At 41.4% G+C, this 14,489-nt stretch overlaps 1 protein-coding gene across 1 annotated transcript in view; it reads right to left on the reverse strand.

The window, feature by feature from the left end:
- Window positions 1-1,322: 1,322 nt before the first annotated feature.
- tspan15 (tetraspanin 15) overlaps window positions 1,323-14,489 on the reverse strand; it is a 131,202-nt gene continuing 118,035 nt past the window's right edge. The window contains exon 8 of the mRNA XM_073026799.1: window positions 1,323-2,292. Coding sequence (XP_072882900.1) covers window positions 2,116-2,292 — 177 coding nt within the window. The 3' untranslated portion in view covers window positions 1,323-2,115. The remainder of the gene's footprint in view (window positions 2,293-14,489) is intronic.

Here is a 14,489-nt window from a genome sequence, read left to right on the forward strand (position 1 = left end):
TCATCCCTGCTAGTGTCTCCTTCCAATCAACTTTGGCAGGCTCCTTTCTCATACCTCTGTAACTCCCTTTACTCCAGTGTAATACTGATACATCTGACCTTAGCTTCTTCCCTTCACATTGCATGGTGAAGTCTGACATATTATGATCAGAAAGGATGTGCTGATATGGGAGAGGATCCAGAGGAGGTTTACATGAATGATCCTGGGAATGAAAAGGTTGACATATGAGGAGCATTTGATGGTTCTGGGTCTGTACTCACTGGAGTTTAGATGGCGTGGACATGGAGAGGATGTTTCAAATAGTGGGAGAGTCCAGGACCAGAGGACACAGCCTCAAACTAGGATGTCTGTGTAGAACAAAAATGAGGAGGAATTTCTTTAGCCAGAGGATGATGTGTCTGTGGAATTCATTGCCATAGATGGCTGTGGAGGTCAAATCATTGGATATATTTAAAGTGGAGGTTGATAGGTTCTTGATTAGAAAGAGTGTCAAAGGTTACAGGGAGAAGACAGGAATGGGGCTGAGACGGAAGAGAATCAGCTAGGATGGAATGGTGGAGCAGTCATGATGGGCCAAATAGTTTAATTCTGCTACAACATTCTAGGGAATATAGACAATAACACCATGTGGCTTTATAATTTATACTCCTTATGATTGAGGTGTTACCTGATTAAAGTATATAAGATCATGAAGGATGTAGTCTTTTCTTAAGGGAGGGTGTGCTAAAAACAAGAGGTCACAGGTTTAAGATCAGAGCTGAGAGATTTGAAGTGGGCATCAAGGGCAGCATCTTCACTCAAGAGGTGATGTGTATTTGAAATGAGTTGCCAGAAATGCTGGTTGAGGTGGGCACATTAGTAGCATTTAAACGCCATCTGGATATGCACATGGATAGGAGCGGTTTAGAGGGCTATGGTCCAAACGTGGGACCATAGATGGAACTAGCTCTGTTGGCAACAGAGTTGCCATGGACGTCTTGGGCAAAGGGCCGGTTTTCATGCTGTTTGACTCTGAGTCAAAAACAAAATGTTTTTAACACCTTGAGGACAAGGTGAATGGGCATGGGATATTGGTAGATTCAAGGCAATGTAAACACTCCATTTTAAATAGTACTCTTGGCTACTTTGTTAAATCAGTTCTGGAACTAGGGACAAATAATAGTAAGAGGCAATCAAATTTTCAATTTCTGCATTTGCCCTGACAGTCCTTATTTAATGTGAACCTGTACATGCTCCCACCAACTGTACATTCTGGGAAATTGTCATTCAATTTAAAGTAAATAAAGTAACTGTGTTTTGTGCTTCTAGTGATCAATACAAAATCATGTTTGCAAAATCACTCATTTATTCTTTTTCAAAAATCAATTGTATACATATTAATTTGAAGCCAAAAACAAAAATCACAGACTCCCTATCAGGGTCTTCACTGCATTATGTGTATTACAGCCTAACATCCAGAACTACAGGGTAGAAGTTGGTTGTAATGGGAGGAATGGACATAATTTGGCCGTTTTTGTAAACATTAGTCTAATCAATACCAAGGATAGCCTCTATCTACAGTTCATTCCTGGCCAAAATTTAATGAAGTAATTTCTTCCTCATGTTGTGTTAATTTCTGAAATGTTTAGTATCACTTTGTGGTGGAATGGAGAGGTGAGGTGAACCAAGCTACTGAAGAGGTAAGATTGAGGGGCAGCAAACACCAAGTCACAGGATAACAGGGAAATATGCTGGTTCTAACATCAAATTATGAGGAAATCTCAATGCTGGCTTTGAACGCCCAATGCAATAGGCATCATAGCAATAAGAACAAGATTGTGTAAAAAAATAGTAACGAAGGAAGGTATCAATTAAGACAGCAAAAATGCTGATATACTAAAATGTGAACATTTGAGTGACGTCTTAACAATTTTAGTTGTGGATGTACCATCTCTGAAAATTATTCTTCATCTTCCCTGGGCTCAACTACTACTTCCCTGGAGTCAAACATGCTGCAATGTTCGGAAATTGATTTTCTTTACACCCCTGAGCTATATGACAGTATTTGGAACTTGGTGTTACAGTCTCTCCCTCTTCCTCTCTCAGGTTTAAGATTATCAGAACCCTTGAAAAGTTTTATGCAACAGTATCAAGATTAGGTAAGCACCGACAGCATCCTGTTCCTGATGTGACATCTGCTCTCCGAGGTCCAGAAGACCATCCGGTCATCAGACCAACATCCATTCTATCATGCTCATAGATGATGTCCTCCAGCCGGGTGGTATACAGCCAAGTTATCAGAACCCCCAAAAACTGCAAAACGGCAGAGAACAAAAAGAAGTGAGTGAAAGGTGGCAATGATTTTCTGACTTTATCTTTTACACCCTATTCTGCCCCCGCTCACAAGTTTTTCCTGCTTTTTTGAGCTAGACAGAGATAACTCCAGTCCCAGTGTAGCTATAGTTGAAGGTGGTTTCACCAGTGTGTTACAGTATGCAAGGAGCTGGTGTAAAACGACCATATGTCTCGGCATTCTTACAAGAGGCAGAGTCAAAAATTGATTGAAATTCCTACAACTTCTAACAAGTGCTTCCATCTGAGAAGCAGGACCTTCCAGGTAGTAATTTCTGGATTGCTGCCTGTGCCACACGCCAGTGAGGGTAGAAACAGGATGATTTGGCAGATAAATGCGTGGCTGAGAAGCTGGTGCAGGGGACAGGGCTTCAGGTTCTTGAATCACTGGGATCTCTTCTGGGGGAGGTATAACCTGTTCAAAAGCGACGGGTTGAGGCTGAACCCGAGGGAAGCAATATTCTTGTGGGCAGCTTTGTTACAGTTGTTGCGGAGGGTTTAAACTAATTTGGCGGGGGGGGGGGGGTGGGAACCAGGGTGAAGGGACCCAGGGTAGGACAGATGGTAAATAAGTAAAGATAGCGTCAGATTATCAGGAAGGGCAGGCAGGTGATGGCACTTAGTTGCAGCCAACAGGCTGACTATCAAAACATTAGGGATGCAGAGTCAGAAAGGATAGCAAGTACAGTACTCAAGGTGTTGTATCTAAATGTGCATAACATAAGAAATAAGGTGGATGATCTTGTTGCACTGCACTGTTACAAATCGCCAGGTATGTTGTTGTAGCCATCACTGAATCATGGCTGAAGGATTGGGTAGTTGGGAGCTGAATGTCCAAGATTGCACTTTATATCGGAGGGATAGGAAGGTAGGCAGAGGGGGTGGTGTGGGTCTACTGGTAAAAAATGGCATCAAATCAGTAGAAAGATGTGACATATGATCAGAAGATGTTGAATGCTTGTGGGTTGAGTTAAGAAACTGCAAGTGTAAAAGGACATTGATGGCAGTTATATACAGGTCCCCTATCTGTGGCTGGGAAGTGGACCATAGATTACAACAGGAAATAGAAAAGGTGTGTCAAAAAGACAATGTTATGGATCTCAAGAGAGTGAGTTTGTTGAATGCCTAAGAGATAGCTTTTTAGAGCCCACTTGGGGATCAGCTATACTGGATTGGGTGTTATATAATGAAATGGAGGTGATTAAAGAGCTTAAGGTAAAAGAACCCTTAGGAACCAGTGATCACAATATGATTGAGTTAACCTTGACATTTGAGAGGGAGAAAGTAAAGTCTGATGTGGCAGTATTTCAGTGGAGTAAGGGAAATTACAGCGGTATGAGAGAGGAGTTGGCCAAAGTAAATTGGAAGGAGCTACTGGCAGGGATGTCAGCAGAGCAGCAATAATGTGTGTTTTGGGAAAAATGAGAAAGGAGCAGCATATATATATTCCAAAAATGAAGAAATACTCAAATGGAAAATAGTACAACCATGGCTGACAAGGAAAGCCAAAGCTATTGTAAAAGCAAAAGGAAGGGCTTACAACAAAGCAAAAATTAGTGGGAAGTTTTTAAAAACCTACAGAGAGCAACTAAAAAAATCATTAGAAGTGAAAAGATGAAATATGAAAGCAAGCTAGCAACTATTACCAAAGGAAATAGTAAAAAGTTTTTTCAAGTATGTTAAAAATAAAAGAGAAATGAGAGTGGATATAGGACCGCTAGAAAATGAGGCAGGAGAAATAATAATGGGGGACAAGGAGATGGCTGATGAACTAAATGACTATTTTGCATCAGTTTTCACTGTGGAAGACACTAGTAGTATGCCTGATGTAGTGTGTGAAGTAAGCGAAGTGGATTCACTTACTATTACCAGAGAGAAGGTGCTCAAAAAGCTGAAAGACCTAAAGGTACATAAGGAACTGCACCCTCGGGTTCTGAAAATGGTAGCATTAGAGATTGTGGTGGCATTAGAAATGATCTTTCAAAAATCATTGGTCTCTGGCATGGTCTCTAACTGGAAAATTACAAATGTCACTCCACTCTTTAAAAAGGAGGAAGGCAGCAGAAAGGATATTATTGACCAGTTAGCCTGACCTCAGTGGTTGGGAAGATGTTAGAGTCAATTGTTAAGGGTGAGGTGATGGAGTACTTGGTGACACAGGACAGGATAGTACAAATTCAGCATGGCTTCCTTCAGGGAAAACCCTGCCTGATGAATCTGTTGGAATTCTTTGAGGAGATTACAAGTAGGATAGATAAAGGGGATGCAGTGGACATCGTACAGTATATTTGGATTTTCAGAAGGCCTTTGACAAGGTGCCGCACATGAGGCCGCTTACTAAATTAAGAGCCCATGGTATTACAGGAAAGTTACTAACATGGTTAGAGCATTAGCTGATAGGTAGGAGGTAGCTACTGGGAATGAAAGAATCCTTTTGTGGTAGGCTGCCAGTGACTAGTGGTGTTCTGTAGGGGTTGGTGTTGGGACCGCTGCTTTTAATGCTGTATATCAATGATTTAGATGATGGAATAGATGGCTTTGTTGCCAAATTTGCAGATGATACGAAGATTGGTGGAGGGGCAGGTAGTGTTGAGGCAACAGGTAGGATGCAGAAGGATTTAGACCAATTAGGAGAATGAGGAAGAAAGTGGCAAATGATATACAATGTTGGAAAATGCGTGGTCATGCACTTTGGTAGTAGAGATAAATGTGTGGACTATTTTCTAAACAGGGAGAAAATCCAAAAATCTGAGATGCAAAGGGACTTGGGAGTCCTTGTGCAGAACACCCTAAAGGTCAAGTTGCAGGTTGAGTCAGTGGTTTGGAAGGTAAATGCCATGTTAGCATTCATTTCAAGAGGTCTAGAATACAAAAGCAAGGATGTGATGCTGAGGCTTTATAAGGCACTGGTGAGCCCTCACCCTGAGCATTGTGAGCAGTTTTGGGGCCCTCATCTTAGAAGAAATGTGCTGACATTGGAAAGGGTTCAGAGGAGGTTCACAAGGATGATTCCAGCAATGAAAGGGTTATCGTACAAGGAACATTTGATGACTCCTGGTCTGTACTCACTGAAATTTAGAAAGATGGTGGGGGGGGGATCTTATTAAAACCTTTTGAATGTTGAAAGGATAGATGTGTAGATCCACAGAGTAGATGTGGAAAGGATTTTTCCCATGGTGGGAGAGTCTAGGACAAGAGGGCACAGCCTCAGGATAGAGGGGCACACTTTCAAAACAGAGATGCAGAGAAATTTCTTTAGCCAAAGGGTGGAAAATTTGTGGAATTTGTTGCCGCATGCAGCTGTGGAGGCCAGATCGTTGGGTGTATTTAAGGCAAAGATTGATAGCTTTTTGATTGGACATTGCATCAAAGGTTACGGGGAGAAGGCCAGGAACTGGGGTTGAGGAAGAGAAGTAAAAAGGATCATCATGATTGAATGGCCGAGCAGACTCAACATGCCAGATGGCCTAATTCAGCTCCTGTGTTTTATGGTCTTATCTACAAGCAACTAAATGAAATGTATGAACGATATAAAAGGGCCGACCTGATGACGAAAGGTAATTGCTTAACAATGTGATAATGAGTAATCAGCAACAGCTGATTTACAATTATGCAGTGAGAGCTCCTACTGTAATTAGTAATACATCAGGAAGGACACAATAAACAGATACTACTTATGGTTTATGTACAGTAATCCCCAGATTGCTGCTCTTCTTAGAATTTGGGCTTTGGTGAGTAAATGGGAAGTGTATTCAATTTTATCTTTAATTGTTCTTAAATTCAATTTAGTAATCAAATCTAGTGAGTGCTAAAGGTGTCCTTCTGGATTTGAATGTTTCAGTTTTGGTTAAATAAATACAGAGCTAAGGGAGGACCCACTGCAATTGTATATTATGGAAATCTTTCAACTCAGATTAAGTGATGTCAGCTAACATCACTCCCCAGTGCTGCTTGGAAATTAATATGGAAGGCTCAGAAACTATGGTTTATTTTGTATTCTTCCATCCTTGGAGTGCAATTATCTTGAGAGAATAAAGTCTGTGGGAAAATCTCAAGACTGCACTGGCTTTTGGTCTGACCATACAATGCCGGTATAAGTTAATTGGTATAAGATGCTTATAGTTTATCATTTTGTAAGTTATTAGTGAGACAGATCTCAGCTGACTGATATAGGGTTTCTATAGCTGGGAAGCAGGCAAATATTTTTATAGCTCTAGATATGATTCCAGCTTGGTATGTTGCCTTCCTGGTGCCTGAGTCAAAGATGTTACTGAAGAAGTGCTGTGGAGAATTGGAAAAATGGTAAGTGAGAGTAAATAAAGTCAAAGTGCAGAATTTAAAGGTGCCATGCCTGAATGCTGAAAGCATTTGCAACAAGGCATTGATCGTGTGGCTAGTCAGAGGCTTTTTCCCAGGGCTGAAATGGCTAGCACGAAAGGGCATAGTTTTAAGGTGCTTGGAAGTAGGTACAGAGGAGATGTCAGGGGTAGTTTTTTTATGCAGAGAGTGGTGAGTGCGTGGAATGGTCTGCCGGCAGTGGTGGTGGAGGCGAAAATGATAGGGTCTTTTAAGAGACTCCTGGATGGATACATGGAGCTTAGGAAAATAGAGGGCTATGGGGGGGGGGGGGGGAGTTCTAAGGTGGGCCAAAAGGCCTGTATTGTGCTGTAGGTTTTCTATGTTTCTAAGGTAAATGAATTAACAGCTGAGACAGAATGATGATGCTGATCTCAGTGTCAGTATGGAATCAGGGATACAAGGTGACCATTGCTGGAAAATAGATATTCCACAATGTTCAATAATGTTCCATAGTGATGGATGAATATATTTTGATACAATAAACTGGAAGATGAATCCCTGAAATGTATATGAAATGCTTTTCTGGATCAATGTATTGATGACCCAATTAGGGAAAAGGTTATTTTGCCTTTCATTTTGTGCAGTTAGGAAAAATTAATTGATATTCTTGCTGTTCATGGGCTATGGAGGAAAAGTAACCATAATGCAATAGAAATTGACATTGAACTATATCACTTTAAAACTAAATGTGAAATTAGTGTCTTTAATTTAAACACAGGAAGTGACCCAGGTCATGCTTTCTTCTCTCGGCTACCATCAGGAAGAAGCTACAGGAGCCTCAGGACTCACACCACCAAGTTCAGAAACAGTTATTAACACTTAACCATCAGGCTCTTAAACCAGCACTCAACTTCACTTGCCCCATCACTCACTTTCAAGGACTCTTCATCTCATGTTCTTGATACTTCTTGCTTATTATTTTTTCTTTTTGTATTTACACAGTTTGTTGTCTTTTGCACACAGATTACCACCCTATTGGTATAGTCTTTCATTGATTCTATTACGGTTATTGGATTTATTGAATATGCCCATAAGAAAATTAATCTCAGTGTTGTATATGGTACTTTGATAATAAATTCACTTGAAAAAAGAGTTGGCTGTGGATCACTAGGAGAAGACATTGCGTATTCAATGATATAACCTTCAATGGTTGGCATTCAAAAAATAATGCCCAAGATATTAAAAAAAACTCTTTAAGTCACAAAAACCTAATAGCAAAATTGATTCATTAATGACTGACGGGAGAAATTAAAGATACTATTGAGTCTTATAAAGTTGATGATTGAGAATAGGAAGATAGAAATGAGGGCAGAGTGGTGAGAACTATAAAAGTAGACTTTAAGAGCTTTTATAGATAAGTAAAAATGAACATGGGAGGGTTTAAACTAGACTGGCAGGGGTTTGGAACCCAGAGCAGGAGCACATCATGGGATAAAGCAGTAGGCAGTGAGAGCGAATCTACTATGGCCACTTTATTAGGTACACCTGTAGACCTCAATGTAAATACCTAACTAGCCAATCATGTGGTGGCAACTCAATGCATAAAAACATGTAGACATGGTCAAGAGGTTCAGCTCGAGTTAAGCTGGGCCTGCAGTATTGGGGAAAACTAAATAGCTTCAATCACAGCTGTCCAACAAAATGTCTTTTGCAGGAGACATCAGAGCGCCAAAGTGAAATTAAAAGATACCCAGTTTTAGATTTGGTTAATATCTGGGCTGTGAAATTGAAACTGATTGAGGAAGACATAGCTGATCAAATTTGCTTGCCACCCGTTCCTTTTTGGCTTTTGCCAGAACCAGACCTATTCCTCCTTTTTCAGCTTCAAGGAAGCAGAGCAATTTCAACAGCGATCATAAATGAATATTTATATAACAAATAGGGATTTAATCTGAAGATTTTTACAGAAGGCTCAGTGGACCCAGAGAGCAGTAAGGCAGGATTTGGGATGTACGTGTCTCAACTTGGAGTTGAGATTGGTCACCGGGTTTCAGATCGTGTTTCTGCCTTTGCAACAGAATTATTAGCAATCCTCTGGGCCTTATGGTGGATAGAAGACTCTCAACCATGCAGGGTTATCATCTGTTCGGATTCTGCTGCTGCCTTAGAGGCTATAAAAGGGAATAAATCGAAAGCTCGTCCTGACATCGTTATTGAGATTCTCTTAGTTTTGTTTAGAGTAGGGAAGATGGGTTGTGAAGTCAGATTTACATGGTTACCTGGGCATGCTGGGGTGGAGGTAAATGAAATTGTGGATGGCATTGCAAAGTCTTCCTTACAGAGCGGGCAAGTAGGAATTAGAATACCCCTAGGCAGAGCAGAATTGAGAAGATAGATTAAAAAAAGGTATAGAGAAGCAATGGCAGGAGGATTAGAAAAATGAATTAAAGGGAAGGCATTTCTTTTCTAGTCACCCACTAGTTTAAAAAAAGGTCTCAGACTGTTACTCTTTAAATCGTAGAGATACTGTGAAATTAGCCAGATTTAGGTTGGGGCATTGTGGGCTAAACTATTACTTAAAGATAATAGGAAGACATCCTACTGGATTATGTGATTGTGGTAGTCCAGAGAAAGTTCAGCATGTTTTGCTGAGTTGTAATCGATATAAAATTGAGAGAAGCGTATTGTTCAAGAGGCTGTCTGGCTTAAATGTATTTTGTTTTTCTGTTAAATCTTTGTTTGGCCACCAAGAGAACCACCATCTGATTGAAAAGCTTATTATTCTGTTTCTACGTGCGACTAGTGTATACTCAAGAATTTGAGTTTCTTGAAACTCTGTAACTAATTATACATCCTGCGGAGGGCAGTAATATGCCTAGATGTGTCTAAACTGCCGAAAATGGAAGAAGAAGAAGAAGAGGTTCAGCTATTGTTCAGATCAAGCATCAGAATGGGGCAGAAATGTGACTTTGACAGTGGAATGATTTGTTGATAACCGACAGGGTGGTTTGAGTATATCACAAACTACTTATCTCCTGGGATTTTCACACAGTCTCTAGAATTTGGAGTGAGAAACAGAAGACCATCCAGTGTGTGGTAGTTCTCTGGGAGAAAATGCCTTGTTAGTGAGAGAGGTCAGAGGAGAATGGTCAGACTGGTTCAAGCTGACTGGAAGCGACAAATAACCACACATTACAACAAGGGAGAGTATCTCTGAAACCCACAAAATGTCGAACCTTGAAGAAGACCACCAAGAGTGCACTCAGTGGCCACTTCATTTGGTATGAGGTACCTAATAAGGTGACCATGGAGTGTATTAATCAGGTTAAACTGGTTCACAGTAAAGGCAGTGAAAGGATTGCTCAGTTAAACTGCATGTATTTCTATGCTTGAGGTTAAACTGCCCAGAGTGTTAGGGGTTTAGATGGGGTGGATTTTGTGAAATGTATTCAGAAAAGTTTCCTCAGTCAATATTATTAAGGCCCAAGTTGGTAGGGTGCAATACTAGACCTCCCATGAGGAAGTGAGACAAGGCAAGTAACTGAGGCCGCAGTCAGGGAGGACTTCAGCTCCATTGACCATAATTCTGTTAGTTTAAGATAGTGATGGAAAAGGTTAGGTCAGGTTTATGGGTTGGGTTCCTAAATTGGACCAGTTCTGATTTTAGGGTTATTGGACAGCACCTAGCAGAAGTCAATAGGGTGAGATTGTTTCAAAGAAAAGGAACAAATGGCAGATGGAAAGGCTTTTAAATATGTGATAGCAAGTATCCAGGAGCAACGTGTTCCTGTTAGGGTGAAGGGTAAACCTGTCAACCCTAGATGACAAGCGATACTGAGGCTCTGGTGAAGAAAAAGAAGGATGCAAACACTGATTGGGGCATCAGGCCCTATGGTGTACTTGGTAGAGCACTGAAAACCTGTGCCAAGCAACTGGCAGGAGTGTTCTAGGACATCTTCAATCTCTCACTGCTGCATTTGGAAGTTACCACCTGTTTCAAAAGGGTGACAATCATACCAGTGCCCAAGAAGAGCAGGGTGAGCTCCCTCAATGACTATTGTCTCGGTACACTCTCATTTAGTATGATAAAGTGCTTTGAGAGGTTTGTTATGGCCAGAATCGATTCCTGCCTAAGGAAGCACTTGGATCCACTTCAATTTGCCTTTCACCACAATAGGCCTATAGTGAATGCAACCTCATTGGCTCTTCACTTGGCCTAAGATCACCTGATAATAGCAATACGTGACAGGCTGCTGTTTATTAATTACAGCTTAGTGTTCAACACCATAGTACTCTCAGACCTAATGAACAAGCTCCAAAACCTGGGCCTCTGTGCCTCCCTTTGCAACTGGATCCATGACATCCTCATTGGGAGACCGGAAAGTGCAGATCAGAAAGAACACCTCCTCCTCGCTAACAGTCAACACTAGTACGCCTCAGGGGTGTGTGCTTAGCCCACTGCTCTACTCTCTTTACATCCACAACTGTGCGGCTAGTGTGATGAGATCTGAAAGATTATTCTAAGTGGACTGTTCCTTTAAAATGAGATAGAGAGAGGGAGTGAACAGCATGTGTGCTATTACAGGGAGAGAGAGAGCAACATAAAAGTCTGTTAGTTGCCTTGGAAACTGAAAGGCGGAACTATATGATGGACAGTTCGTGCTCAGCACTTGTGAGATATATACAAGGTCAGTTGGCTTTGTAATCAGACACACCAGACACCAAGGATGACACTGTTTGAGTTTTGTGTGCCCACGACAAAGGTGGGGTTTTTGCTCACAGTGTGGACAAAGGGGTGACCGGTGGAACGCTATCGGTGTGTTTAACCCTTGTCTGGGTTGAAAGTGGTGCCACGTGAAAATGGCATCCTCTTTTTGTGGTCACAGTCGGTGACTGTAAGTTTCGGAAGATTCAACCAGGATGATGACATGGACGATTCATTGGCATTGGCACTGGGAAGACAAATCTCTCTCTCTCCCTCTCTCTCTCTTCAAATCGAATTCCAGAAATGAACTGACTACTTACCATACCACCCCAAGACTGTATCATCTTAATCACCTGAGCTGGGAGAAGCTTGGGAACTTCATTTACTCACTTATATATGCATATACTCTGCTAACCTGTTCTGCCTTATTTTGTTTTATATTACTTTAACATGTAGCTATTAATAAAACAGAGTTTATAATGGAAGACTCCGACTCCAGGTGTGTCCATTTCTGCTGGTTCTTTTTAACCCGTTATGGGGTACGTAACACTAGGCACAGCAAAAACATTGATACAACTACTGCCCATGATACAACTACTGTTGGCAGGATATGAAGAGGTTACAAGGAGGTGCACAGTAGTGAAATGGATCAGCTGGTTGAGTAATGTCAAAACAACAACCTTGCACTCAACATCAGGAAGACCAAGTAATTGTGGACTTCAGGAAGGAGAAGTTGAGGAACACACACCAGTCCTCAATGAGGGATCAGCGGTGGAAAGGGTGAGCAGTTTCAAGTTCCTGGTATCAACATCTCTGAAGATCTATCTTGGGCCCAACATATTGATGCAATTAAAAGAAGGCACAACAGTGGCTATATTTCATTAGGAATTTGAGGAGACTTGGTACGTCACCAAACACTCTTGCAAGTTTCTACAGATGTACCGTGGAAAGCATCACCATCTGGTATGGAGGAGTGACTGCACAGGAGCTGAAAAAGCTTCAGCCAGCTCCATCATGGCAAAGAACATAACCAGCATCAAAAACATCTTCAAAAGGTGATGCCTCAAAAATGTGGCATCCTTCATTAAGGACCCCCATCACCCAGCACATACCCTCTTCTCATTGCTATCATCATGGAAGAGGTACACATTCAATGTTTTAGAAACAGCTTCTTCCCCATCGCCATCAGATTTCTGAATGGACAATTAACCCATACACATCATCTCACTTTTTTTTTCTTTTTTTTGCTCTCGTTTTGTACTTAAAAATTATATATATATTTCTTAGTGTAATTTATAGTTTTTAAATTGTAATGCCAGTGATATTAAGCCTGATTCTGATTCAGGGTTTAGGGTGTGGCGGGGATGAATGAATCCCTCAATCACTATAAAAAGGTTAAGAATACACTTTGAGGGAAATCAAGAGAACTAAGAGGGAACATGACTTGATCTGGTAGGTAAGGTTAAGGAAAATTCCAAGTGTTTCTTAGTTATATTAAGAGTAAAGGGGTGGCTAGGGAGAGAGTAGTTCCCCTCGGAGATCAGCAGGGTCCCCTGTGTCTTGGGCTGCTGGAGATGGGAGGGATCTTTAATGAATATTTCCCCTTGGTGTTTATTGAGGAGAAAATCAAGATTGCTCAAGAGATAAGGGAAACAAGTGAGATGGTTTGGAGGACATTCATTTTACCAGGAAGAAGGTATCTACAGCCTTACAATGTTTTAAGGTTGATAAATCTCAAGGGCCTGACCATGTGCATCAGACCTTGCGGGAGACCAGTGAGGCCAAAGACAATTATTTCATTGTTAAGCAATGTTGAAGTTTCCGAAGACTGGAAGGTGACCAATATTGCTCCCTTGTTTAAGAAGGGACAAGCCACGGAACTACAGGATGGTCAGCCTGACATCAGTGGTGGGGTGGTTACTGGAGGGATTTCTGAGGGACAGGATCTACAGGATTGAGAGAGTCTGATCAGGGGAGTCATCGTGGCTTTGTGAGGGGGAAGTCATGCTTGATGAATTTGTTAGTGTTTTTGTAGAGGTAACCAAAAAGGAAAATGGGGATATGGCAGTGGATGTTATCTATTTTGACTTGAATAAGGCCTTTGACAAGATCCTGCATGGTAGGCTGGACTGGAAGGTTAAGTCGCGTGAATCCAGGGAGAGATAGTTAGGTGAATTCAAAATTGGCTTGAAGGTAGGAAGCTAAGGGTGGTAGATGAAAGTTTTTCTCAGAATGGAATCCTGTGACTAGTGGTGTGCTGTAGGGGTCAATATTGGGACCCTTGTTATTCAGCTTTATATAAGTGATTTGGATGTGAATGCACAAGGCTTGATCAGTAAGTCTGGGGATGACATAGGGACAAGGGAATGTTGACCAGCTAGGACAGTGGGCTGAGGACTGGCATATGAATTCAATGAGGTGTGAGGTGATGCATTTTAGAAAGTCAAACCAATGTGAATTTATATTATGAATGAGAGGCACTAGGGAATGTCATGCAATAGAGACAGGAAAATAAGTGCATAGTTCTTTGAAAGTGACCTCACAGGTAGAGTGCTGAAAAAGACATTTAGCACACTGGCCTTCATCAGACAGGGCACTGAGTATAGGAGTTGGAACATTATAAACACAAGAAATTCTGCAAATGCTGTAAATCTAAAGCAATGCACTCAAAATGCTGGAGGAACTCAGCAGGTTAGGCAGCATCTATGGAATTGAATAAACAGTCGATGTTTTGAGCCAAGACCCGATATTGCTGTTGTATAAATTGTTGGTGAGGCCGTGCTTAAAGAGTACCGTGTACAGATTTGGTCACCCAGTTATAGGACAGATGTGGTTAAACCAGAAAGAGTACAGGAATTTTTAAGACCATAAGATATCGGTGCAGAAGTAGGCCATTTGGCCCATCGAGTCTGCTCTGCCATTCGGTCATGGGCTGATCCAATTCTTCCAGTCATCCCCACTCCCCTGCCTTCTCCCCATACCCTTTGATGCCCTGGCTAATCAAGAACCTATCTATCTCTGCCTTAAATGCACCCAATGACTTGGCCTCCACAGCTGCTTGTGGCAAGAAATTCCATAGATTTACCACTCTCTGACTAAAGTAATTTCTCCGCATCAATTAATGAGGATGTTCCCTGGTTTAGAGGGCCTGAGT

This window comes from Hemitrygon akajei, chromosome 23, assembly GCF_048418815.1.
Source record: "Hemitrygon akajei chromosome 23, sHemAka1.3, whole genome shotgun sequence".
NCBI classification, from domain to species: domain Eukaryota; kingdom Metazoa; phylum Chordata; class Chondrichthyes; order Myliobatiformes; family Dasyatidae; genus Hemitrygon; species Hemitrygon akajei.